This window comes from Girardinichthys multiradiatus, chromosome 10, assembly GCF_021462225.1.
Source record: "Girardinichthys multiradiatus isolate DD_20200921_A chromosome 10, DD_fGirMul_XY1, whole genome shotgun sequence".
Lineage (NCBI taxonomy): Eukaryota > Metazoa > Chordata > Actinopteri > Cyprinodontiformes > Goodeidae > Girardinichthys > Girardinichthys multiradiatus.
In genome coordinates this window covers 5385534-5412568 of record NC_061803.1, presented here as the reverse complement: position 1 = coordinate 5412568, position 27035 = coordinate 5385534, and the positions used below count along the sequence as shown (strand labels likewise).

At 39.8% G+C, this 27035-nt stretch overlaps 1 protein-coding gene across 1 annotated transcript; it reads right to left on the bottom strand.

The window, feature by feature from the left end:
* Positions 1–1863: 1863 nt before the first annotated feature.
* Positions 1864–26817, bottom strand: LOC124875632 (speckle type BTB/POZ protein). Its single transcript, XM_047377907.1, has 10 exons — positions 26685–26817; positions 14810–15018; positions 14611–14732; positions 13639–13790; positions 13380–13507; positions 13101–13278; positions 9795–9850; positions 8461–8583; positions 6367–6509; positions 1864–3724 (listed from the first exon to the last, which is right to left on the bottom strand). The coding sequence occupies exons 2-10, from the start codon at positions 14885–14887 to the stop codon at positions 3580–3582; spliced, it is 1125 nt and encodes a 374-aa protein (XP_047233863.1). The 5' UTR covers positions 14888–15018; positions 26685–26817; the 3' UTR covers positions 1864–3579.
* Between the last annotated feature and the right edge of the window lie 218 nt (positions 26818–27035).

The window sequence follows — 27035 nt, the reverse complement described above, 5'->3', positions numbered from 1 at the left end:
CCGGCAGACTAGTGCAGATTAAATTTCATGAATTCATGTAAAATCATCTTTACAACTTACTATACTATATACTATTCTATTCTATACTATACTATATATACAGAGGGCAATAAAGTGAGAATTGGACTTCAGTTCTTGCTGTTAAAAAACTTCAATTTCTGGATTTCACCAATAATTACATATGTGGGAAATTTAATAAACTGAATGATTTTTTTGAAAAAAGGAGAATATCTTGAAAAACTTTAAACATGCTTTATATTTTTTAAAATTTTGGATTTTTAGAAGACAATATTTTAATGAGACAACAATAAAACCTCCTCCACACTTATTGGCACCAATAATTTATACATATAAAAAATGTAAGTGAAGCAAAAATTTATTCTTTACTTTTTTTAGGTTGATCAGAGTGACTAAGAAGTTATAATCGGTAATCCATGGCTTTCTGTCTGAGTCACTTCATGCTAGGCAGGCTTAGGACCCATATTTATCCTGCCGTCATCCACAGTGAGCAGGACGATAAAGGAGGTAAAACTCAATGTTTGGAGCTTCATAAACACTGCTGGAGTTTCAAAGGAAACTATTGTATATGCTGCTTTCAGAGGAGAGTAAGACTGAGCTTTAGGCAACAAACAGGCCCAGTAGGTTTGAAAACAAATAGGCTGAAAATGTGGAAAAACCCCAAATGAGTATAGTAGAGGAACGATGATGCTGTGGGCCAGTTTCGCTTCTAAAGGTCTTTGAAATACCAGAAGATTTTTAATACAAATCTGCTGGATTCCACCTTAAAACTTATAAATGGGAAATGATTGGGCTCTTTAAGAGGAAATTATCCAAAACCTCTGACCCACGGTTCCCTTGACAAAATAATCAATCTTCCTGCACAGCTATCTTAGTACCCAAATCTAAATCCTTATTAGAGACCGTTGGTGTGAGCTGAAGAGGAGGTCCCAGGTCTCTGAAAGTTCTGGACAAGTGGTTCCAATGGGACCAAAACCTAATCCCAAAAGAAAATTAGAAGTTGTAACTCATGCTTTACAAATTTCTTCAGAGTTGTTGTAGATGCTGATAGCTGTAGGCAGGAAGGATCTCCAGTTGAGGGCAGAAGAAGCCTCTGACACTGTAATATGACAGTCTGATAGAGGATGCTCAGAGTTGTCCATAATCCTTTTTTACACAATCCTCTCCAGAGGTTCCAAGACAGTCCCCACAACTGCTACCTGCAACTACCCCAACAGATGATTGCAGAAGAGATCACACTCTTCACAATAGACCTAGAGAAGATATGCAGCAGGGTTGAACAAAGTATGTACAGCAAAGGTGCCATTAATTGTCGTACCTGTTAATTTGGTTCAAAACTAAATACATTTACTCCAATTAAAGGATGGAATCTCCTCAGTTCTTATGTATGAGATTACGCTCCTGCAAAGAGAGAGTGTTTTAGATCCTCTTGTGCAATTTCTTCAACACTAAGTGCAATATGCTACCTCATGTGCAATACTGGAACAACCTGTAAATATTCTTGTATATATATTTTTTCCACCTGCACAGTCCTTATAACTTTTTTTTATAACTTTTTAATATTTATTTTCTTTAATTTGCACTACTTGCCTGCACTGTTTTGTTCTGTTTTTGGACATTTCGTTGCACCCATGTGGAGCAATGACAAATAAAGAATTCTGATTATTTTCATCAACATGTGACATATTTCAAACATCTCAAACTCTGAAGATGATATGAACCGCTACAAAAACGCACATACATTGATACTTGTTTGAAATCTCTGCAGGTGAGAATGCTTTCATATGACTTAAACAAGATGTGGACATTTTATTTGGTATAAAAATACTCAGACGACATCGGAACTGCATTCGATACAAAATAGTTGTGGTTTATTTTTCTGGGAACAAAAAAACAAATGGCAACAGCTAAGTGTCACTTCTCAAAATCAGAAATATCTACAGGAAAAGAAACAGCGGTTCCTTCTATCAATACCATTTTCCAACAGGTTGAAATGATAACTTTAAATGTACAGTCATGGTTAAAAAAAAAAAAAGAAAAAGTACAACCCCTTAAATTCTAGGGTTTTAGATATTTTGTACATATTTATGGTTTTTGGGGTGTAATTTTTACCAAACTTGTTGGCATCACTGTTTAATAAATAGTGGTGTAATCTCTGGTGTGTGGTTTAAATCATTTTAGAACCTGTTCAAGAGCAGGTCATTTAACCATAAAACCCAAGAACTGACGGAGGGTGTACTTTCTTTTTACGACTTAATTTCATGTGGTTCAGGAGTTTTTTTTTGTCTATAATTGATATATTCTGAACATTAAAACGTGTTCATTGTAGTTTAATTTCCCTTTAGTCTCTATGCTTTCAGTTTGACTGTTGAAAATGCTTCCGCCACAGAAACACGAGTGTCTGTACAATTTCCTATGGAAGCAAAAAATAAAACAAACTAAAATGAAATCTGTCACAAAAGAACATCAGCGTGTCTGACTAAACCCTTCAAAATATCTGTAACGATTTCTAGACGTTTGGCCGTCTCCTGGTGGGGTTGTTTTCAGACACGTCTAGGAGGTACGGATCCCCTAATGAGAACTTCCCCAAGAATGACACCCGATTGTGCGTTGCTATTTTCTCTTTCTTCTTTATGCTTCGTTCTTCCTCACGTTTAAAAAAAAAAGGAAAATGGACGCAGGTGAAGCTTGGACAGTTCGATACACGAGTACATGTGGTTTTTTTTTGTCACTTGCACATAGATTTTGTTTTTAAAGGGAACTTGTTGGTGGTGGTCCAGCTGGGTCTTAAGTCCACGAAGCTTGCTTCATTGTGTGCTTGCCTACAGTATTTCTATGTTACTGCTGGTTCAGGGTTGGCAAGGGCTGATCTGTGGAATTAGTGCAACTTTTTCCCAAGTTTTACTGGGAAGATTTTGTTGATCCCCCCCCCCCCTCATCTTTGCTTTTTGACTAGCCCTTGGTTGTCTTTCTTGGGGTGGAGCTTCTAGTGTGCAACCATAGCCCTCTCAATCACAGGCCCTTGTGTCCTTGAGTTTAGGGTGGGGGTGGGGGGTGTCTAACTGGATCGCTCTATTCGCTTTATGATAAAACAGACACTAACAATTTTTATTTGCCACCATACTCCAAACGTCCAAATTATTGGCGATGGCAGGGTTTGCTTGTTCAGCTCTTCCTCGGAAATAAGACCCCAAAGTAGGAACTAGCGGGATGTCCAAGGGTACACGGAAAAAGAGAACAACGTCAGAACTCACAAAGCCAGAGCCGAGGAGTAAGAGGACGGGCTGCAGTGGGTTTTATTGTAAACAGCAAAGATCCACTTTACAATCCCAGCTTTCCCTCTCTTCCTCCTTCTTCTTCCTTCCATCTTTAAAAAGACTACATACAGCAGGTTCTGGGTGGGGCATAATGGAGGGTTCAGGGGAGGCCCTAGGTAGTGTTGTAAGTAACAGCAAGGGGAACGGTATTCCCTGGGAGCAGGGGGCAAACCTGGGTGTTACTGCTTTTGTGTGTGTATGTGTGCGAGCACGACTGTGTTTTTATGCCCTCCGGGTGAGACTGTTAGGACTGTTTGAGCCGCTTGCGAGGGGGTCCCAGGAAAGGGCACTGGGCGGACGCCAGGGAGCGGTAAGCTTCGGCCACCAGGTGAGGATGGGATGCAACCATGGACTTCCAGCCGGCTGTTTCCATCACCTCTGCAGCGTGGCTGGAGGGAGGTGGAGAGACAGGGAGACAACAAACATGTTATTTATTGTTGTTCATTTGTTGATAAGCCTCTGCAGAGCTGAACAGCCTATAAGAAACCAGCTTTTATGTGTAATCTGCTAATATCAACTACCAAAGGTCAGAATAAATTGTGCCTTATGTAGTGTTACAACTTGAAAGTGGATTTTATAGCTGGACATTCAGTTGTGCTCAAAATAACAGCAATGTTTTAAAAAAGTGATTAAAAGCTCAGAAAACTGCATTTATTCTCATACATGCTAATGCAAAGGAAACACTTTCATATTCTGCTGTAAAACAGCAATGTGTTGTTCATCTAGGTGGTCTGGATCCAGATGCTGCTCATTTCCTGGCGTGTTTGAGGTCATTGTCTTGTTAAAACACTCTTTGCAAGGCCGTTTCCTGATTTGGTATAGGTCAATATGAGCTCTGATCCATGACCCCCGGTGTCCAATAAACAGATCTGACATCATAGCAGGAGAAACCTCCCCACATCGTGATGCCTCAGCCAGCATGCTTCCCAGTGTGTTCTGGCTTCAACACTGTTTTTGGGGTGATCTGATAAATTACCTGAAAGCCCCCAGACTCAAATCAACACTTCCAGAAAATGTTCTGCTTTTCTTTGGGCCAGTCAGTGTGCTCCTGAGGGAACTAGAACTTTGCAGAGGCTTCTTGCCACCAGTTTGTCTTCAGGTACATGTCTTCTAATTGTTACAGAGCGCACAGGTACCTGAAGACTTTCTTTGATCACTCGAGAGCTGATCATTGAATCTTTTCCACCTAAATGGTAGTTTTCTGTTTTCTTCATCATTGTTCCGGTTTTGACTTCAATTTTAAAAAAGGCATTTGAGATCCTTTTCTGCACTTCTTTATACATTTCACCTCTCCAATCAGCTTTTTAATGAAATTATCTTATGAAAAATGTTTGGAACGACCTATTTTACTGACTTAGAGAGGAATGGTCGAGGAATGGTCCATAGCCAGCATCTACAACAACTGCTGCCTTCAGGCTGAAATAATTCAGGCTGTTCGACAACTTCTTTTTCCCAGACCAGTGACCCGTCTTATTAAAGTTCCCACTACAGTTAGCCTGAACACCTTTTTAATAATGGTTTAATAACAGAATCAGCTGCATGCATGTTGGGTTGGTTGGTTTTCTATTACTCTACTACATCTACTGGTCAATTATTTGCAGTGTAGAGATGTAGCAGTGATTAATATTTCCAGTGTGTAAGATAAATTAACCCCTGAAGCATTAAAAGACATTTATACAGCATGTGACAAACAGGTAAAATCATCTTTTTTGGGGGATAAGAAACAGCACAGAAGACAAAGCTTTGCTTGTGGCATTTTTCCTAACTTTAAATTTCCTTCCTTGCATTTTCCTCGGTTGTCTCTTTCTTTTCCACCATCATGATATCGCCATTACTCTCTCTGCACTTCAGTAACTCATGACAAAGTTTTAGGTCATATTTGGATTTCCAACTGTTTGAAAATATCATGGCAATTAAGCTGTAATATTTAACCAATATTTCTCTCAAGCAGTCTTTTGTGATCACAATATTTAACACCCTGATACTATGATGGAAAACCGCAGCTCAGTGTATTCTGCATCTTTAATCCTCACTCATGTTGTTGATCCTGATTTGAACCACATTCTTAATTTCTTCAATAATATCATGTGATCATGATGCCTAGAGAAACATTTGAAATGACCAAAAACATAGGGATGCACCGATATGGAAATCTGGGCCAATATTCATATCCATAATGATTGTTGTTATGGTAGAGAACCGATATTATATATATTTTCCTACCGCTTCGACATTGTGAAAAAACGACCACACAGCTGGCATCGCTTCTCTGTTTCAATGAAACACCCACAAGCCTGCGCTGCATCATTATCATTATGCATCATTATTGTCACATGACCAAACAAACCCCACATGGTCAACCGATATTAAAAAATGACTCAAATCGGCCGATATCAATGTACAAAAAATCTGCTCTAACAGTTTCCAGGTCAACTCATCTCTCAGCCTAATTTCCACTCGTGATGAGAAATATCACCCAGGATGAACCTGTACAAATGTCTCACCACTGATTTATATATGCAGCTACTGAGGAAGAGGGAGCGCATTTCTTCGTCGTGTTTTGTCCTTTGATGCTTCCTAGTTACACATTCCTAACATTAAACATTCTTTGCCCAGTCATCCGCTCCTACACAAAGTCTGCGGGAGCTGGAAGTCTGTACGGACACGTGATCGGAGTCATTATCACACATCCGTCTGAGGCAGCAGAGGAGGCGTTAACAGGCCCAGTGAGGAGTCAGGATGCCCCGAACCTTCAGGAACATTCGGCATGCTTGAATAAAATGAAACCCACCACTTCATTGAGACACATTAAATTAAATCATTGACTCTGATAAAGGCACAGAGAGATGAGCTTCAAAGGTGAGGCCAAGTCCTGGTACCGTTGGTAACGATGAATAAGGAAGGAATGAGGCGAAACCAACTGACAAAACGCCAAAATGTACAGTGAACATGGTGGACCTGTGAGTCCGCAGAGAGGTGCTGGACGTCCAATTACATGTGTCGAAGAGCTCCTCTCTGTGTGTGAACTCACTAGTTGATGAAGTCGACTGCTTGCGTTTTGAGCTGGTCTGCGCTGTGCAGATCGGCCAGGATGAGGATCTCAGCGGCGTTCTCCACGGACAGACTGGTGCACAGAGCATCTTCACACATGACTTTAAGTCTCTCCAGAGCGTACTGAAAAAGAACATGATTACTAAACTTTAGTATTCCTTCAGCTAACGTTTATTGTAGGGCGATCAAATATAAACTCAGACCTCTAACAAAGACAGCTAACTGGTGATTCAGACATAAATATAGTAATAAACAAACATTTAGTTTCAACTTCAGAGATGCAGCCTCACACACTCATCAGGAAGAGGGAGCAATGTGAAAATAGCCTCATAGGGCTCTTATTTATCTCCTAAAAAAGGTAAAAGTGTGCGTCTTTCTTTAAAAAAAAAAACACTCATTTCATTCAGAACACCTGAACTACTTACATTTTCTTTCATCGTGGCTTTTTTTCCAATATTTTAGGACAGTATTTGGGAGAAAGATCTTAAGAATGCAAAAACAGACAGTTTAACAGTTTTTTAAGCCAAAAGAATACAAATAAAATCTAGATTTTTAAATTTGAACCTCTTCCTTTAAAAAGGAACACAGTGTCAGCTTATGGTTATGCATTCAGGTGCTAATGAGAGGAGGTGCTAGGAGTCTGTCTGTCTGGGCCGGTACTCTGTTCAGCAGAAGAGACGAAGATGTCTCAGTGTGTACTGATTAAAGCTGCACAATATCTAGAAAACATGTCATTATGATATTATTGCCGACTGTTGTGATTACATTTGACCTACATTTTTCCCTGACTAGTTTCTTTCTTTTACGTCATCACAATGTCCCGCCTCTCTTTGGCAAGGCAAGTTTATTTATATAGCACATTACAGTAGCAAGACAATTCAAAGACAGCAGCGTTCTGGATCAACTGCAGCTGTCTGATCCACTTTTTAGGCAGACCTGTGAAGACACCGTTGCAGTAATCAATTCTACTAAAGATGAACGCATGAATTAGTTTTTCAAGGTCCTGCTGAGACATTAGTCCTTTAATCCTGGAGATGTTCTTTAGGTGATAGAAGGCCGACCTTGTTACTACCTTTATGTGCCTCTGAAGGTTCAGGTCTGAGTCCATCACTACACCCAGGTTTCGAGCCTGACTGGTGCTTTCTAGCTGTATTAATTGAAGCTGCTAACTTTTAAACGCTCTTCCTTTGGTCCAAAGATTATTACTTCAGTTTTGTTTTGGTTGAGCTGAAGAATATTTAGGCCCATCCATGCATTGATTTCTTCTAAGCATTTACCCAGCGCTTGAATGGGTTTATAGTCACCTGGTGACATCGTAACGTATTGCTGTATGTCGTCTGCATAGTTATGATAACTTACGTTGTTGTTTATTAAAATCTGAGTTAGGGGGAGCATGTAGATATTGAATAGCAGGGGCCCTAAGATGAACCTTTGGGGAACGCCACGTGTTTTTTGTGGTCTCTGATGTAAAGTTACCTACTGACAAAAAAGTCCCTGTCCTTCAAGTAGGATTTAAACTAATCGAGTGCTGTACCAGAAAGGCCGACCCAGTTTTGTGAGCTTGCGCATCTTGGCCACTAAGACAATCAAGCGAGCACACTGAGTGCAGTGAAAGTCTGTCTAGCAGGACAAAATAATTATTGGCATGCAGAATTTGCATCCATGGCACCTGAAAAAAGAATATCCTACCAAGTATTGCATACAATCAATCCTTTATGATATTGCGATGATGACTGCGACTGAATATATTGTGCAGCTCTAGCATTGAAACACTTGGAAATTATTCCCTAATTGGATGGTCAGGCTTAAACACCTGTCAGAGTCACTGTAGAAGCATGCAGATGTATTTTGACATGCATTAACCAGAATATATGAACTGAATCACTATGGATATATTTACCACCTCTATATTTGATGTGTGTATGAAAATGTTAGCAGCAGGACTCTGTCGGAAAACAGAGAAGAAATCAAATGTGCACAGCCGAAAAAGGACGGCACTACAGTAAAATGTCTTCATTCTAATACATGATTAACACATTAACAGAACGTCAGTGCATCTGCGGCCCTAAATCACCTTATCGGCTGCTGCAAGCAGGTCGTCGGCCATCTTGTCCAGGTTGGGAGCCTTGTCTGTGTAAATGAAGCACATCATCTCCTTGAAAACTTCTGGCTCCACGTCGTTGATCTCCACACGGTTCTGATGGATGGAGGTGGTAGAAGGTTGGTTAATGAGTTATTTTACGCTGAATGGAGATTTATTAAAACACAACAAGTAACCTGTGAAACTTGTATTCTGCTTGTGAAAACACAGAAAGGATTTCATGGCTATTTTTGGCAGTGGAAGCACATGAGATGGGGTCTTGCACCGCAGTACTTTGTGAAACTTTCACTTTAGTTTACTTAAAAATCCTGCTTAAATCTATTTTCACTCTTGTGAAACTAACATTGTGTATTAGGCTTCCTGCACATTTTCCTGTTCAATATTTCAAACATTTTCAGATTTTAAATTTCAGTTTTAAAAACATTCTGGACATCTGAGAACAAAACATTGACCTAGTCATTTGATTTATATGCTCAACAAATCATGCAACACTGTACTAAAGAAAGAGTGGTGAAGGGCTATTTCACTCTTTTATTTCAAAACCAGTTGTCAAATCTGGAGTAAAACAAAGCTTTGGGACATTTGACACCTTTCCCGTAGTTGTAAAAACTCAAGTTATGTGCCAAATCAAAGATTAAGTGTCCTATTTTATTCAAAGCTGATGTAAAATGCACTTAATTGTATTTATTTCTATTTTGTATGATCCTTTTTCACATTTATCCAGATTAAAATGTCTGTTGTGAGCCGAGATAACACATCTATGCAATTAAATCAACAAACACAATGATTTATTTGTTGAAATCTTTGGTTCATAAGATTTGTATGAGTAGTTAAAAGTCAATAATAATGGGAAATTTGTGAGGATTAAATGCAATTTAATTATTTTCTTTCATAATGTTTTATCCATTTTGGAAAGAATATATTAAGAGAGCCCAAAACACCTTGATTATTGAGATAAAATACAATTAAAAATTTATATACTGGTCTTAGTTTAAAAGAAAAAGGAAGAATAAATAGGCGTGGCTGTGGTTACATCTCTTACAGTGGCGCGTGGACGATAGAGGGGGAGAAAAAGCAATTCTCTATCTCTGTGACTCTGACAGTGAGGGATGAGTGCTGACCCCCGACTGCAGCAGCCCAATTGCATTTGGGTTCCACTATCACCCAGTTTCAGCAAACACCTTTGTATTGCAGCTGTTCGATGGCACGCAATCCTTCACTTGCTTCTGAAAATCTGAAAATTGCAGGCATCGAGGAACAAAACAGACTTACCTCTGCAGATTACATTTGGGGGGGTTCGGACTCACCTTTTTGCTCTCCTCCATCTCGTGCTCAAACATGGCGCTGAATACAGGGGAACGGGCTGAAACAGGAGAAAATATGTCACTGAGTTAGTAACTGTGGTTTTTAGCAAACGTCAAGAGTGAAATGGTAACTTGCTCTTGTACAATAAATCAGAATAGAATTGAGTTAATTTAATTCAGTAATTAACATACACACAAATCTTAAGTTACGGTTATCTTTAAAACTTGAAAACTACTAATATTGCTAAAAAAGCTGGTCATATCCAAGCATATTGATAAAAAGTTGAGTGGAAGGAAAAAGTATGTCAGAAAACGGGACACAACCAACCGGGATAACCGCAGCCTTAAGAGAACTTTGAGGCAAAGACCATTCAAGAGTTTGGGAGAAATTTACAGACTGTGGACTGCGGCTGGAGTCAGAGACTCAAGAGACATCACACAAGAACATATCAAGGACGTGGGCTACAACTATTGCACTCCTTGTTTCAAGCCACTTCAGAACTCAGACACAATGTCAAAAGCATCTTACCTGGACCAAGGAGAAAAAGGACAGGGCTTCACGTTCTTTAGATTAAACTCAACTTAGCATTTCATTTGGAAATAAAGGTAACAAGGTCTGGGGTATGGAGCTAAATTGGGGCCATAAAGTTTGTTCAAACGAAAAAAAATTTGAACCTGAAAAATAAAAGTTTGTTCAAATGAAAAACATTTGAACCTGAAAGATTATTTTGAACCTCCCTCCCAAAAAATTTGAAAACTGGAAAAAAAAGATTCAAGTTTTTTTTCTCGAACTTGCAGATTTTTTTTTTCGGCTTCAAACTTTTGACCTTGTTTTGGCGTGGGGGGGCGGGGCCTCAGATCACGGGGCACGGAATCATGACTGATGGCTCAACACAGCGGCTGAACAACATATTCCCTGCTGTTGCATTCAGGGACCGTGAGAACTGGGATTATCTGTAATACATCATCAATATTCTATATATATATGTGATTGGTTTTGAAAGATAACATGCTCCACCGATAGAAGCAGCTTACGTGAAAACACGACGCGCATCTCAGAGGAGAAAATATGATCTTGACAGATTTGCACAGCATTTTAAGTCCGTGTTGGAGATTTCCCATGCTCTCAACATCAAGCAAAAGAACCGCCAGACTAAACGGCGGTAATGAAACCAGATGCAAAACGACCCGGTATTTTCCAAATATCCTTGCATAATTAAGCCTGGACTTGTTTTCACATGGACTGGACTCGGGTTTCAATTCAATTCAATTCAGTTTTATTTATATAGCGCCAATTCATACATGTCGTCTCAAGGCACTTCACAAAGTCAGGTACATACATTCCAAATAATCCTAATCATTGAACAGTTCAGTCAGATTCAGTTATTTATTCAAATTGGATAAAAAGTTTTCTATCTAAGGAAACCCAGCAGATTGCATCCAGTCAGTGACTTTTCTGGTGCATTTTTGATTAAAACGTGTTTGGTCTCCTTTCAGTGAAGTGACTCACAGCCAGGCAAACTGGGTGAGTCACTTTCCTGTGAGGAAATCCCCAGTGGACCGCTGGCTTAGGCCTTTCTTATTTTGTGAATGTTTAGTTTTTAATAACCGCCTTTCACAGACGCAGGGCGCTGGGCTGAACCACCTGCCCACCGCCCTGCACAGACGCAGGGCGAGCGCGACATCAAGTACGGAAGAGGTGACAGTTTCTGGGTCGCTGATATTTTTCTGGACCATTGTGCCCTAAACTATGCCATATCAACCTGTTAAGGATAACCTTTATTTATATGACTCATAGCAGTTTTTCCCACTTATACCTTAATGATATAAAGCATAAGTTCTAATGTTTCCTTTTTGTTAGAATAGTATAAGAATGCTCATCGACACACATTACAAGGATAAATGGCCCAAGGTTTGTCATGAATGACCTGTGGCTGGGGCACTGGGTTTGATGGTGGAGCAGGCTGTAACTGGTTTGATTAGAATGCAGCAGCACACTTAGATTAAGTATGGACACCCGCTACTACACAAGCTACCAGACAGACACCACAATGGTGACACATAGTCTACTGATAATCACTGAGGGAGGAAACATCCATTGCATCGGAGTGCCAGATATAAAACTACATGTGAGCTTCTATCGAGGCTCTTGCTCTTCCTTTCACAGACGCTACAGTCCGAGACGAGCCTCGGCGCTGATCTGTGTAATCATTCCTCTGCCTCATTTAGATTAAAGGAGCTGAAAGTTAGAAACTGTTTGAGAGTCGTTCCTTTAAGAATCAGTGTTAGAGTGTGATCGCTTCTGGGGACCAAGGATCGGAGAAACTCAGAGAGGTCTGACCGCCAAAAAGGTGCGGTAGCTCAGACAAACCTCTCCTCTGCTCCAGTCAAGCAGATCAGCTCTGCTGCGCGCTGGCGAACAGCTGATCTGTAACACATGAACATGCGCTGCAGGGCAGCAAGCTGAGCTGACAATGAAGAGTGGAGATCAGAAAAAAAGCCCGGGCTACTAAAACAAACAGTGGCACTTATTAAGAACAAAATATCTGAGGCCCCGCCCCCCACGCCAAAACAGGGCCAAAAGTTTGAAACCGAAAAAAATCTGCAAGTCTGAAGAAAAAACTTGAATCTGAAAAGTAGTTTTGAACTTATTTTTTCCAGTTTCACATCAGTTTTTTTTCAGTTGCAAACCTTTTCCGGTTTTCAAATTTTTTGGGGGGGGGGTTCAAAATAATCTTTCAGGTTAAAATGTTTTTCATTTGAACAAACTTATTTTTTAGGTTCAAATTGTTTTCTTCTGAACAAACTTTTATTTTTCAGGTTTAAATTTTTTTTGTTTGAACAACCTTTATGGCCCCAATTTAGCTCCATACTGGGGGAAGAGTAAAGAGGCACTAAATCTAAGCTGCTTGAGGTTTTCAATGTCAGTGATGCTTACCAGTTCCTTATTTATGACCATGGCCTGATCCAATTGTAAAGATGAAGATGAGAAACACCAAAACCAAAAATGCAAATGAGCTGAGGCTACTATTAAAAGCAACCTAGGTTGCACAGCCTGATTACCTCCGTCCCACGCCGTACTGATGCAGTAATTTGTGGAAAAGGAGCCCAGACCAAGTGCTGAGTTTATATACTGGACATACTTTTCTGAATCATCATGACAGACCATCAACAGAAACAAAGCCTGAAATATCTCACTGTGTGTATTAAATGCATCAGAGTTTCACGTTTTGAATTGAATTACTGAAATAAATTAACTTTTTCACAATATTCCAATTAACACAGATATGCCCCAGTAAACCAGTTTACCTGCCAGGATGGCTTTGTGGGCCTGAAACTCCTGTCCAGCCACACACAGGGAGCAGTCTGTGAAGCGTGAGTTCTCCCACAGGCCCCCAAGCTCATCAGCTAGCCGGCAGTCAGGAACCTTCACCATGTTCATAGTGTTCTGACCAGATATGTTGACTGAGTCCTGCACAACACTCACCTGAGAGAAACAAAGCCACTGAATACAACACAGCAAAACTGCACTGTGATTTAAAAGGGCCATAATCTGAGCAACTTAACACAACGAGGAGGACGGGGTACCTCACAAAAGAGCGTTAGCTTATCATCAGGCAGAAGGCCGTTAGCCTCATCAAGGAGGAAATCTCTCCGGATGAACTTTTTAAAGCCCCAATCTTTTCCCTGGACGAAGCGGTATGCCCTCTGGCTTTCTGCAGACAGACCAAACACAGAGACAGAGATGGATGACAAATGAACACTTCAAATAAGAAAATAAGGTCTAAAAATGGTCATTCTACAACATTACAGCATTGTTTCTGTATCAATTAATAAGTTTGCTTACCCATGGCTTTGGTCTCCTCTCCCTTGGCGTTGAGGATGGAGAACTTGAACTTTGCACGCACCTCTGCTTTCGGACAGCTGACCAGCAGCAGGTACAAGGAAAGGTAATCTTTGCTTTCCTCATCCAGGCCTTTGGGATTCACTCGCAAACACCTGATGTCAATGAAATGTGCAAATAAAATCTCTAGTATTACGTAACGGTGCTTTTGAATCAGTCTTCGTTAGAATATCATGGGACGTTGTGCCATTATGATGTAAAGTGTCTTGCAAAAGCCCTCATACTCCTGGGATTGTTTTACATATTAGGACACAGCAAACATGTGGAAGAAGATCTGGTCAGATGAAATGATTGGCCTACATGCAAAACGCTGTGTGTGGTGGAAAACTAATGCAGTCATACTATCCTCATGGATCAGCATGGTGATGACAGGGAAGCTGTTCCTAGTTAATGAAAAGATAAATGAATGGAAGATTCTGCTTCAGGTGCAAATACTTGAGATTGGGGTGGAGATTCACCTTCCAGGAGGACAGACCCTAATATACAGCCAGGGCTGGAACAGAATGGGTCAGGTCAAAGCATATCCATGTGTTAGAATGGCCCTGTCAAAGTCTAGACAATTGACAATCCAATTGACAATTTTTGGCAAGACTTGAAAATTGCTTTTCTTGGATGCTCTTCATCCGATCTGGCTGAGCTTGAGCTACGTTTTGCAAAGAATGAGCACAACTGTCAGTGTCTAGATGTGTAAAGCTGGTAGAGACATTATCCAAAAGAGCTGCGAATGAAATTGAAGCAAAGGATGGTTTTTCAAAGAATTGGCTCAGAGAGGTTAAACACAACTGCACAGATGTGCAGATCGAGTTGAAAAGTTTAATTTTCTTCCTGACAAACTGAGAAAACAGCACCCTGTAGTCAGTGTTTTTGAACAGGTTATGTCTTGTGAGAAACATCTCAGCCCTTGCTGTAACCCACCATTTCAGTTTGTCGTTGGCCCCAGAAGAGAAGGTGGAACTTTTGATGACCTCGCCCATCTCCTCACGACAGAAGCTGAAGTTGTTGATGGTCCACATGTAGGAAAACTTCACCACTTTGATCTTTTAAAGAGAAATGACACAGGTGTTTTACAAAGTTAAACGCAGCAACACCTCTGACACCTGAATTCACACGTTACCTGCGTGTAGCACCAGCTCTCGGCCACCGGCCCGCTGGACATTTCCGCGGGGGGAGGGGGACTCGGGACCCTTGACATTGCCAGTGTGGCAGAGCGTGATGTGGGACAAGAGGGTGAAGAAGAGGAGCTGGAAAGTACTTCCAAAAAGTCAGTGTTCAGTCCTGACGTCCACCTGCATCAGTGAACACCAGATGGAAGCAGGTTGCCCCCTTCAAGCAGACACAAATCAGGAGGCAAGAGGTCACACATGGGCAATGCGTCTTTCATCAATCCACATAAGACGCAATATTATTTATTTTATGATATAGCATTAGATAAACTGTCTCTGCCCCACTGGAGAACAACATTTGATCCATGGCCCTGTGTGTTTTTCCAGAAAATACCAATTAGGTGTCAGAGCTGGACTGTCAATAAACAAGGAGCCTCCCAGGACTGAGAAAAGGCCAGGAGCCTGTGACCAACTTGGTTCGCCCCGCAAAGTGGACAACTAAAATTTCAATTTATTTATTAATAACAATAAATGAAACATTTTTCTGAAGAAACCGTGTGTACCGTCTTATCGGACAGAAAATCTGGATGATTTACAAACAATACTGTCACAATATTAATGCTTATTAATAACTGCTTGTTTTTATATCGTGCATCTTTAATCTGGGGTCATAATCAGTCATATTTTATAAACAACAACTGGCCCAAGTGGGCATCAGAACCACAGTCAGTGGAATTAAAGTGTTATATGGAATCTGCAATAAACAACACGCCATGAATCACATTCTAAGATAGATCTTAGCATGTTTTATGACTATCTCAATAATTCATCAACATACTTAACTGGGTATAAAATGGTTTGTTTACAGGTATGAAACAACCGTGCAAAATGCAGAAGGAGCAAACTGACAGTAAGCCGAGTATAACCACATATATTAGTCCTGCAATAAAAACAGTATTCTAATTAAATAAAGACGTTTAAAATAAGATGTGTTAAACATTTGTTCAGCCTTATTGCTTAATTAAATAATACTTTCTACAGTTTATAAAGAGATCCTCAGTCTAAAAAGACGGATAATTTCTAACAAATTGTAAACGGATTGCTCGAGAAAAGTAAATCAAAGAAAATAGCTGAAAAGAAATACTAGACACTTTGGTACTATACAGGTCCTTCTCAAAAAATTAGCATATTGTGATAAAGTTCATTATTTTCTATAATGTCATGATGAAAATTTAACATTCATATATTTTAGATTCATTGCACACTAACTGAAATATTTCAGGTCTTTTATTGTCTTAATACGGATGATTTTGGCATACAGCTCATGAAAACCCAAAATTCTTATCTCATAAAATTAGCATATTATTAAAAGGGTCTCTAAACGAGCTATGAACCTAATCATCTGAATCAACGAGTTAACTCTAAACACCTGCAAAAGATTCCTGAGGCCTTTAAAACTCCCAGCCTGGTTCATTACTCAAAACCCCAATCATGGGTAAGACTGCCGACCTGACTGCTGTCCAGAAGGCCACTATTGACACCCTCAAGCAAGAGGGTAAGACACAGAAATCAATTTCTGAACGAATAGGCTGTTTCCAGAGTGCTGTATCAAGGCACTTCAGTGGGAAGTCTGTGGGAAGGAAAAAGTGTGGCAGAAAACGCTGCACAACGAGAAGAGGTGACCGGACCCTGAGGAAGATTGTGGAGAAGGGCCGATTCCAGACCTTGGGGGACCTGCGGAAGCAGTGGACTGAGTCTGGAGTAGAAACATCCAGAGCCACCATGCACAGGCGTGTGCAGGAAATGGGCTACAGGTGCCGCATTCCCCAGACCTGGGCTACAGAGAAGCAGCACTGGACTGTTGCTCAGTGGTCCAAAGTACTTTTTTCGGATTAAAGCAAATTCTGCATGTCATTCAGAAATCAATGTGCCAGAGTCTGGAGGAAGACTGGGGAGAAGGAAATGCCAAAATGCCAGAAGTCCAGTGTCAAGTACCCACAGTCAGTGATGGTCTGGGGTGCCGTGTCAGCTGCTGGTGTTGGTCCACTGTGTTTTATCAAGGGCAGGGTCAATGCAGCTAGCTATCAGGAGATTTTGGAGCACTTCATGCTTCCATCTGCTGAAAAGCTTCATGGAGATGAAGATTTCATTTTTCAGCACGACCTGACACCTGCTCACAGTGCCAAAACCACTGGTAAATGGTTTACTGACCATGGTATCACTGTGCTCAATTGGCCTGCCAACTCTCCTGACCTGAACCCCATAGAGAATCTGTGGGATATTGTGAAGAGAACGTTGAGAGACTCAAGACCCAACACTCTGGATGAGCTAAAGGCCGCTATCGAAGCATCCTGGGCCTCCATAAGACCTCAGCAGTGCCACAGGCTGATTGCCTCCATGCCACGCCGCATTGAAGCAGTCATTTCTGCAAAAGGATTCCTGACCAAGTATTGAGTGCATAACTGTACATGATTATTTGAAGGTTGATGTTTTTTGTATTAAAAACACTTTTCTTTTATTGGTCGGATGAAATATGCTAATTTTGTGAGATAGGAATTTTGGGTTTTCATGAGCTGTATGCCAAAATTATCTGTATTAAGACAATAAAAGACCTGAAATATTTCAGTTAGTGTGCAATGAATCTAAAATATATGAATGTTAAATTTTCATCATTACATTATAGAAAATAATTAACTTTATCACAATATGCTAATTTTTTGAGAAGGACCTGTATTCTTTCCAAACGTGTTGATCACAGTTTTCATTGGTGAAAAGAAATGGAGACAATCATCAGCAGTTCCTCTCACATACTGAACCAATTAACCTCCAGATTTCTGACCTGATGCCAAACTAGTGAAATTATACTGCAGCTAACAATTGTTCCTTCCAAAAGAGTCAGTCCAATATACACTATATCAGTACCGTATCATTTAAATATCTCCTTAATATATCTACTGAGAGGCGAACCTGCTTCACCAAGCAAGATGGAGAGGGAGGATGATCACGGCAGAAAGCACAGAGGAAGAAGATTAAAAGTAATACAGGAGCCAAATGAGAAATCATGAGGTGGATGAAGGATGGAGCGCCATCTGTGGAACCGTTCACAAAGATAAATTGATACAAGAAGAGGTTCGAGACAAAAGAAAGTCACAGAAAGGTATGAAAGAGAAATCAAATACAGATCTACAGACAGCTGACGGAGGTGAGGATGTGCTCCGCATTTCAACTTTAGGCTTACAGGTACAGAGAGTAAACTCTTCTTATATCCACTACTCTTAAAGCAGCAGAAACAAAATGTGAATCAAAATGTTGTTCCTCTTTATTTGTTGCAACAGCACATCCTGGTCCAGGAGAGCATCACAAATTTAATCTCCAACCTGGTGCCAAGCCTCCGATTTCCTTTTCTGCACAGACCTCATCCACCATTGAAATCTGAGGATGTCATGTTTAATCAACTGAAGCCTGGAAAAGGTTTGAAACAAAACATGGCCACGGTAAACGACAGATGAAGCATAAAAACACTCTGCATTAATACAAGATTAACAGTTGAGAAAAGTATGAGAAAGCCGTGAAAAAAGACAGCGGAGAACTAAATGTCAGAGCGTGTATCCTTTTTGTGTTGAGACACAAAGCATCCTTCAGCGCCTCAATAATGGTTCAGACTGGCGTGGAAAGGAGTTCATTACATGTGAAAATGTTAGCGTACATTTCCATCGTCAAGTCTGCAATCTTTCCAAAGGTTCTCCAAATACTTGGCATGGTCAAATACATGTAGCAAGTCACAAATATTGATTGGTCACATACGCTACCATCAAATGCTGCAATAACAAGCAGCTCTCCATGGGTAGAGCTTGGATGGAGAGCGTTTATATGACAGGGGTGTGAAATCACACCAACACAGGTTATATCCCGAAGCAAATACAGCCAGCGTTCTGGGTCAGTTTGCCTCTTCACCAAATTTCTATGATCAAATCTGTTAGAAGTAAATATAATTGTACATGTCATCAGTCAGTCATTTTCTACCGCTTATTCCATAGTGGGTCGCGGGGGAGCTGGTGCCTATCTCCAGCAGTCTATGGGCGAGAGGCAGGGTACACCCTGGACAGGTCGCCAGTCCATCGCAGGGCAACACACAAACAACCATGCACACACTCATTCATACACCTAAGGACAATTTAGAGTTACCAATTAACCTAACAGGCATGTCTTTGGACTGTGGGAGGAAGCCGGAGTACCCGGTAAGAACCCACGCATGCACGGGGAGAACATGCAAACTCCATGCAGAAAGACCCCCGGCCGTGAATCGAACCCAGGACCTTCTTGCTGCAAGGCAACAGTGCTACCAACTGCGCCACCGCACATTATATTTTGAAAATTTTATACCATATCTATTTGATTTCTGTTGATTGGGGTTCTGGTCCTTGTTGAGGGCTGTTGACTCCAATGAAATATGACAGATTAGGGGCCTTAAACAAACCATAATAACTCTGACTGACCTCCAGCAGATAGACTTGTTGACTTATTGGAGTTACCCAACATCTCCTTACTGTTGACTAGTGGGTACAAGTGGTGCATGGCTGGTTGAAAACATCGCTAGCAGCTGTATTTATAGCTGATTTATTGACTTATGTATTTATTGTTCAGCCTTTGCAACAAAAAATGTTCCTGATTAACAAGCAGTTGCAATTTAGAGACTGTAAAACTGAAATAATAAAAGCAGACAATCCCACATTTTCTGCATAAAAGGTCCAAGAGAAAAATTGCCTGGGCTTAATTTAATTTCCAGTTTGACCGTGAAAAGTAAATTCAGTCGATATTTGCTTTATGCACCAACATGTTAGAACCGGCATCAGTACGCTTCGGTGAGAACAAAGACCCACAACACCCAGAATCAGAAAGAGAAAAACAAAGACTTCTGACCTCAAGGTAAAACAAAATCCCACGACTCAAAAAATGTGAATTCTGACATCATTTGGGACAGAGAGCTGCAGTTATGTCCTTTTCATCGACATTTCACACCCGTCACATAAGAAAGAAGAAATCAATCTCGGTTCTAAATTAAAGACGGAAAGGATGAAGGCATTTCAAACCGCAATTTCCAAGAGAGATGAAAAAAATTGCAACCCTTGTCAAAGTGTCAGTGAACACAATGTCTGTTTCCAAAGCTCCGGTCTTTGAGGACTGCAGTAAGCAACAGACAAACCTTAAAACTGTAATTGGTACAGGGGCCGGGGATCGATTGCAACGAGCTTGTTCGGTCTCACTGGAAGATATTTCATATTCTGCCCTTGGTTACGCCGCTTCTCCTTCCCTAAAAACTCAATCTCAGTAAGGTATGAACTATTGATTTTGCTACAGCGACCAGCTCGCCTCGCCTCGCTCTCATCCCCCCCGACTTTGTGCGGACCCACAATTATAGCAAAGGGGATTTGACAGGGCAAAAAAAAAAAAAAAAAGCATTAGCAGCCAGCCTTCACCTCCTGTCTGAACTTCCGAACAAAGACCGTGGTCTTTTCACCACACATGGGAGGTTAAATGGAGGAGGGACCCCAATGCATATCTAATGTGTCCAGTCACCTTGTTTGGACCAGCAGTCCTACTTGCTGTGTTGACCTCCAAGGCGAACTACTCCTGCAGGACAATTCAAGCGCTATAAGAAAGATTTTTCTTCCTAGATTTGGGTAACACTGGGTTACACTACACAGTACATACACTACCGGTCAAAAGTTTTAGCACCACTTTCTCATTTAATGGTTTTCTTTATGTTTTTGACAATTTATATTGTACGTAGATTCTCATTGAAGGCATCAAAACTGTGAATGAACACATATAGAATTATGTAGCCAACAACAAGTTGTAAAAGAACTAATAAATATGTTTTATATTTTAGACTCCTTAAAGTAGCCGCCCTTTGATGTGACGACTGAAATATTAACCTTTGGCCGTCTCTCAATGAACCTCTGGGAAGTTCTTTCAAGACTCTTTGGAAAACCATTTCAGGTGACCACCTCATGAAGCTCACGTAGAGAAAGCAGTATTCAGAGCAAAGAATCTAAAACATAAAAATATTTAGAGTTCTTTCAAGACTTTTGTTTACTATATAATTCCATGTGTGTTCATTCAAAGTTTTGTCGCCTTTGGTGAGAATCTACAATTTGTAGTCATGAAAATAAAGAGACCCATTAAATGAGAAAGCGTATCTAAAACTTTTGAACGATTGTCTGTGTGATATATAAATATGTATATTTTTATATAACTATGAATTTCGGCATCATTTTAAACTTTTTTTGTAAACAGATAATTCCAGCCACAAAGTACTCCAAACAGGCATATACTTGGACTCCACTTATGACAAAATGTCACATCATTGTCTCCTAAGATACCTTAATTATTTATGGTTTGAGTAAAATGTGTTAAAGATGATTTCAAATGCTTGACAATAATTTAATTATAAGCCGTATATAGAGCCTTACAGCACTATTGTACATTTTGTCATACTATAAACACTTCATTATACTTTTGATGGATTTCATGTGCTAGACCGACACAAAGTTGTGAGGTAAATGTAAAATTATGATGTTTTCTAAATTGTTTTATAAATAAAAATCTGAAAGTGTTGCCTTCATATGTATTCAGCCATAAGTCTGTAAGCTTCCACTGTAGCTCTGGCTGCATGGGAACCATCGTCATCCAGCTGGAAGATGAACCTCCACCACAGTTTCAAGCCTTTTATCTTTTTATAGCCTCAAGTATTTAGCTCCAAATATCCCAATCAGATCTGACCTTGTCCCTGCAGAAGAAAAGCACTCCCACAGCATGATGCTGCCACCACCATGGAGCAGATTCAGGCCGTATCCGTTTTCACCTCTGTGACATAATTTGGCCTTTGGCCAGCGTTCTGGACTACCTGTGAACGATGGAGAGATGATTTCTCAAGTCCAAAGTATAAGGAGCTGCAGCAGTCGAATCTAGCTGTAATGGAGGCATGGGCAAAAGTTTTGAGGTAGAAGGAATGTAAGATTTGGCTTCGGCAATTGGACGTAATTGATAAAAACAAGTCTTAACAACTGTGGGCACTTGCTTTTCAAATTAAAAAGAACTGTCTAAAAACTCTCTGAGATTCCTGACCGGGGAAGCAATGTGGAGTGAGAGGGCCAATGATATACGGTGATCTAGTGAGAGAAGTACGATCACCAAACGCAATAATTTCAGTTTTGTTTTCGTTCAGGGTGAGACAATTCTTAGTCAACCAATCACTGACCTCTCAAAGACAATTAAACAGGGGTTGCAGTGGGTCAGAGACATCCACATTAAAAGGGTAAATATTTGGACATAATCAGCACAGCATAAATGGATTATGGCAAACTAAGAATTAGAATTCTGTCTTTCTTCATGCCACCCTCCCATAAAGTCTGGATTTGCGGAGGAGGGACAATTACGTGTTATGATGGCAGATTCAGAGAAACTGTGGATCTGTGCAGCTTCTCCTGAGTTCTTTGCTGCTTCTCTGTTTAACACTCATCTTGCCCAGTTTAGATGGATGGCTACTTGACCAGTTTGCAGCTTTTCTCTTTACGTTACAGAATGTATTCAACAGAGCTCCGCTAGATGTTTAAAAGCTTGCTTTAAACTCACTGACCTGTCTGCTATGTTCCTTGGTCTTTATGATGCTGGTCGTTCACTGATGTTCTCTAGCAAACATCTGAGGGCTTCACAGTGCATCTGGATTTACACTGAGATTAGGTTACACACAGGTGGACCATTAATTGTATGAGTTCTGAAGGAAGTTGGTTGCACTAGATTTTATTGACATGTATCAGAGTAAGTGGGCTGGAATACATAATGGAATAAATATCAGATTTTTATTTGTATGAACTTTGTGTTGGTCTATAGTTTGAAATATGAAAAATGTCAACAGGTTGGAATACTGCTTTATATTTTCTTATTACCCATATCAATATATTTTTATATAAAAACAAATGAGTAGTAAATTAAAAAGTAAATTGATGGCCACAAAACAAGACCCTGACAGGTGTGCAACTTTTCTATTTTCAAAGATAATAAACAGACACCTGATTTATTGTGTGTCACATTTAGGTGAGCTCATTTATTTAGGAGTCTAGCGAAGCACATTCCCAGTAAACCGCATCAGATTGAAGGTTAGGAAGGTTAAGGATGGCTGAAAAAATGCCTGAGAGCAAAATACTTTTCATTGCTCTTTTTATAAAAATGCTTTAAATGGGGTAACTTGTTTAGCTGAGAAGGCACAGCCCTGGTAACAACAGACTGCTGCAATGATAATAATTACAGGAAGATGACATGAAAACTATTAGCTTTGGTATCAGCACAACCTTTACACTACCTAAGAAACACAAACTTTAATTAAGTTTACTGTGTTTTCATAGTATATTGATATTATGTTACTTAAACACCTGATATACACTGACAAGTTCTGTTAAATTAAAAATAAAACTATGAATTTAAGACATTAACTATGCTTAAACATACAAATTCTCTATCCTACAAAGTTTTGTGATAAAATAGTCTAAAAACAGAATGAAAACTGGAAGCAAACTCAATGAAAGACTCACCAAACATACATGTGCAAGACTAACTCAAACAGTATTATCTTAGAAGTTCTTGTTGCTACATACCTCTTATAAGCAGTTTGAAAACACTCAAAATAAAATCAGTTATAGATGAGAGTCTTACAAACATTAAGAAGGCATTATATGCAGAAATCCTTCAAAAATGTTGACTCAGTTAACTTTACCGACTAAGTGTTGAAGCTCCTTTTTAGGGTTGACAATAAACAGATCATGTGATGAACATTAAAGGAGATAACCTCACAAACTATGCATCGCCTTTTACTTTCAGAGTGCTTTTGATAGTTTTTTTTAGACTGGTAATCAAACTAAAAGGGGATTTCAGCTAAACTCGGTAATGTGTAAAAGGCAGAACAACAAACTCCGCAAAAACCATGAGGCTACTTCAGCAGCGATGCACGGCTGGTTATTCAGTTTACAGAGGGCACAAAATCAAAGCAACAACAACTGTAAGGAGGACTTGTACTCTAAGTAATATCACTGCACAAACAAAGAACTATAACATCATCTTCTTACTTCAGTCTTCTAAAACTGATTTCGCAAAGTAAGAGCTTCTTATTAATCGTCCTCAGAAAGTCAAAATTCAATTCAAATACATTCAAATACAATAATAAAATGTCCAATTATTAAATATTTCTACAAGAAAATAGAGCGTATCTCTTCTATATAGCTGAATGAAATATGGCATTCTAAAATGCCTAACATGAAGTAGCCTTAATGCATTAAAACAATAATCAATAACTCTCAAATTTGTAATGCATGTATCAAGTTAAAACCCTAATATTAACCAAAACTTCCAAAATTGGAATAAATGTGTTGTAAATATTTTCCACTCATTTTTTATTTAATTTATCTTTGTCTATACAGTTAGACCTCATGGAGACATGAGGCCCTACTATCAAATGAAAGCAGTGAACTCTAGCAACAAAATGTCAACAGCAGAAATGACCATCGAGTGATGCTCTCTCCATTTTCCTTAAGGTATGTTTAAAATGCTTTCTTAAATAAAACTGCACAGCTTTAGCTACCGTTGCAGTGTTACCAACTGCTGTTGATCTTCTCAGCTATTCTAGGTAAAAGGTTTAACATGGCTTGATGTTCCAAAACAACAGCCAGTGACCACCAACTTTCTCTCAGGCCTTGCTAATTATAAACATTTGTCAAAATCTTAAAACTTGAATCTGCATCTACTTGGCTAGTTCACGATACTGGGACAGAGTGGTAGTGTTCATGGCATTTTCAAAGGGAATGTAGTATTTGTTCTTCTAAATTTTCCCCGAACTCTCGAATGAGTAAAACAGTTTACTTCACATGCCTCTCAAAAGGTTGCGGTTATGACTGTTCCTTGTGCAGCTGTTTCAACCATGCTTTTTCCTTTAACTCAATGTTCCATCAGCGTGCTTCGATACAGCGCTCAGAAATCATGGTATCAATGACTGACTTCCCCATGATTAGTTTAATGTTTTAATCTGCGACATCTAATATGTGAAGAAACTGAACTATGGGGTTTTATAAATTATAAGCCATAAAAATCTAATTGAACAGAAATAAATGTTTTATATGTGCAACAATTTCAGTAATTAATCTATATGCACACACTTTTTTAGGAGTTTCAGTTACTGAAATGTAACATAAACTAACTTTTCCATGAAACTACATTTTTTAGATGTACTTGTACATTCAGCATTTTAAGGTCACCATTAGATAAGATTTCTCTACAAAACAGAATAATCATTGCAAAATCTCGTGTTTTTTCCAAGAAAACCTGATTTACTCTGTTAGCTGTGCCTGTGTGTCTCAGTAGTATCATAGTGAACTTTATCATTCAGTCTTTCCCACAACAATAAAACCTGACAGCTGGTGAGCTGGTCAGTTTCTGAGCAGCTTTGTTAAACATTACTCAGGAGGTAAAACACTACAATACAAGCCCTTACATAAACCAATACTCAACCCACTCAAGACTGTGGAAATGGTGGGGGACTTTCGGAGAACACCACCCCCATACACCCCCCCTCACCATCCTCAACAACACTGCATTGGCCGTGGACCACTTCAGGTTCTTAGGAACCACCATCTCTGAGGACCTGAGATGGTCTTCACACATAGACACTGTTCGAAAGAAAGCCCAGCAGAGACTGTACTTCCTGAGGCAACTCAAGAAGTTCAACCTTCCACAGGAGCTGCTGGTCATCTTCTCCACTGCCATCATTCAGTCTGTCCTGTCTTCATCTATCGCAGTGTGGTTTGGCTCATCCACAAAACAGAACAGGTCCAGACTGCAACGAATAATCAGGACTGCAGAGAGAATCAAAAGGACTGCAGAGAGAATAATCAGAGCTGACCTTCCCTCCATCCAGGACTTATACAGGTCTAGGGTCAGGAAAAGAGCTGCCAACATCTCTGCAGACCCCACACACCCTGCACATAAACTGTTCAGAGTTTTACCTTCAGGCCGCCGCTACAGAGCACTGTTTACTAAAACCAGCCACAGAGACAGTTTCTTCCCCCAGGCTGTTTCTCTGTTAAACATTCAATAGAGTACAGAACAACAGCATACAGATGTTGCAAATGCACATTTTCTATTAGATATGTGTATATTGTACATTGTAAATTTGTATATTCTGTAATGCAAAAACAGAACAAAAGAGCAAAGTGTACCGGAGTCAAATTCCTTGTTTGTATGTACGAACTTGGCAATAAAGCTGATTCTGATAATTAATAGATCATAATGAATTGGGTAAAAGGTCATAATAAATATGTATAAAAGGGCCACATAAATGCCACATACCTGATATTTAATGTGCACCTCAAATATACTTTCTTGTAAAATTAACACTTTTATATGTAGTAAAAAAAGAACTCCAGTAGTCTGAATATGCTGTAAACTGAAACGCATACTTTGGAGTTAGTTATTGTAGGCGGAGCAGGTAGTTAACCTGCTAACAATACACAGCCTATTCCTGCCATTCTTTAAAAAACGGATTTAAAACAGGAGCAATTCAAATGAAAACCCAATCAGAAACGATAGCATATGACGCTGTTAAAACTACAGAAATCCTATCTATAATCCACGGTAATCTAACGGTAACATGGCAGCTAATTCCATCGAGCTAGTCTGGTTAGCTTCAATCCTGTAGCAGCTAACCTGAGCCAAACAAATAAACTCGTGATTTTGCTGTGAATTGAGATAAATAAATGCGACAAAGCTGCCTCTATCTTGTGATTATAAGTTATTGGCCCTGATATTATTCGTTTTGGATTCATCTGTAAACAAACTCACCTTTATGTGGGGTCCAATTAAAACGTTTGCCGACAGGGGTTTTCTGTTGTTGTTAGCTAATGGTTCTACAACTGGCAGCTCTCCAGTCACGTCGCACAAAGAGCGCAGCCTGCTGTCAGGGAGTGGAATTACAGCCCGGTTACCCTACTTATACAAAATGAGACGTCAATGTATTTAGAACCAATTAATTTATAATAAGCTATAAAGAAGATGGTTATGTCTCTTGGGCTGGACTGGTTTTGCGGCAATTCGTGCCATCTAATGGACAGTGGAGAAATCTGACAACGCTCATTCACAGACAACCTTAAAACCTGTTTTTAGCACACTTAACTTTTTTCTGTCACAGCTGCA

Excerpts from the sequence above, each read along its gene's own strand:
- LOC124875632 (XM_047377907.1), bottom strand. The coding sequence starts at position 14,887 with ATGTCAAGGGTCCCGAGTCCCCCTCCCCCCGCGGAAATGTCCAGCGGG. Across the intron at positions 13,508-13,638 it reads AGAGGAGACCAAAGCCATGG|AAAGCCAGAGGGCATACCGC; the intron begins GTAAGCAAACTT and ends GTCTGTCTGCAG. Across the intron at positions 13,279-13,379 it reads AGCTAACGCTCTTTTGTGAG|GTGAGTGTTGTGCAGGACTC; the intron begins GTACCCCGTCCT and ends TGTTTCTCTCAG.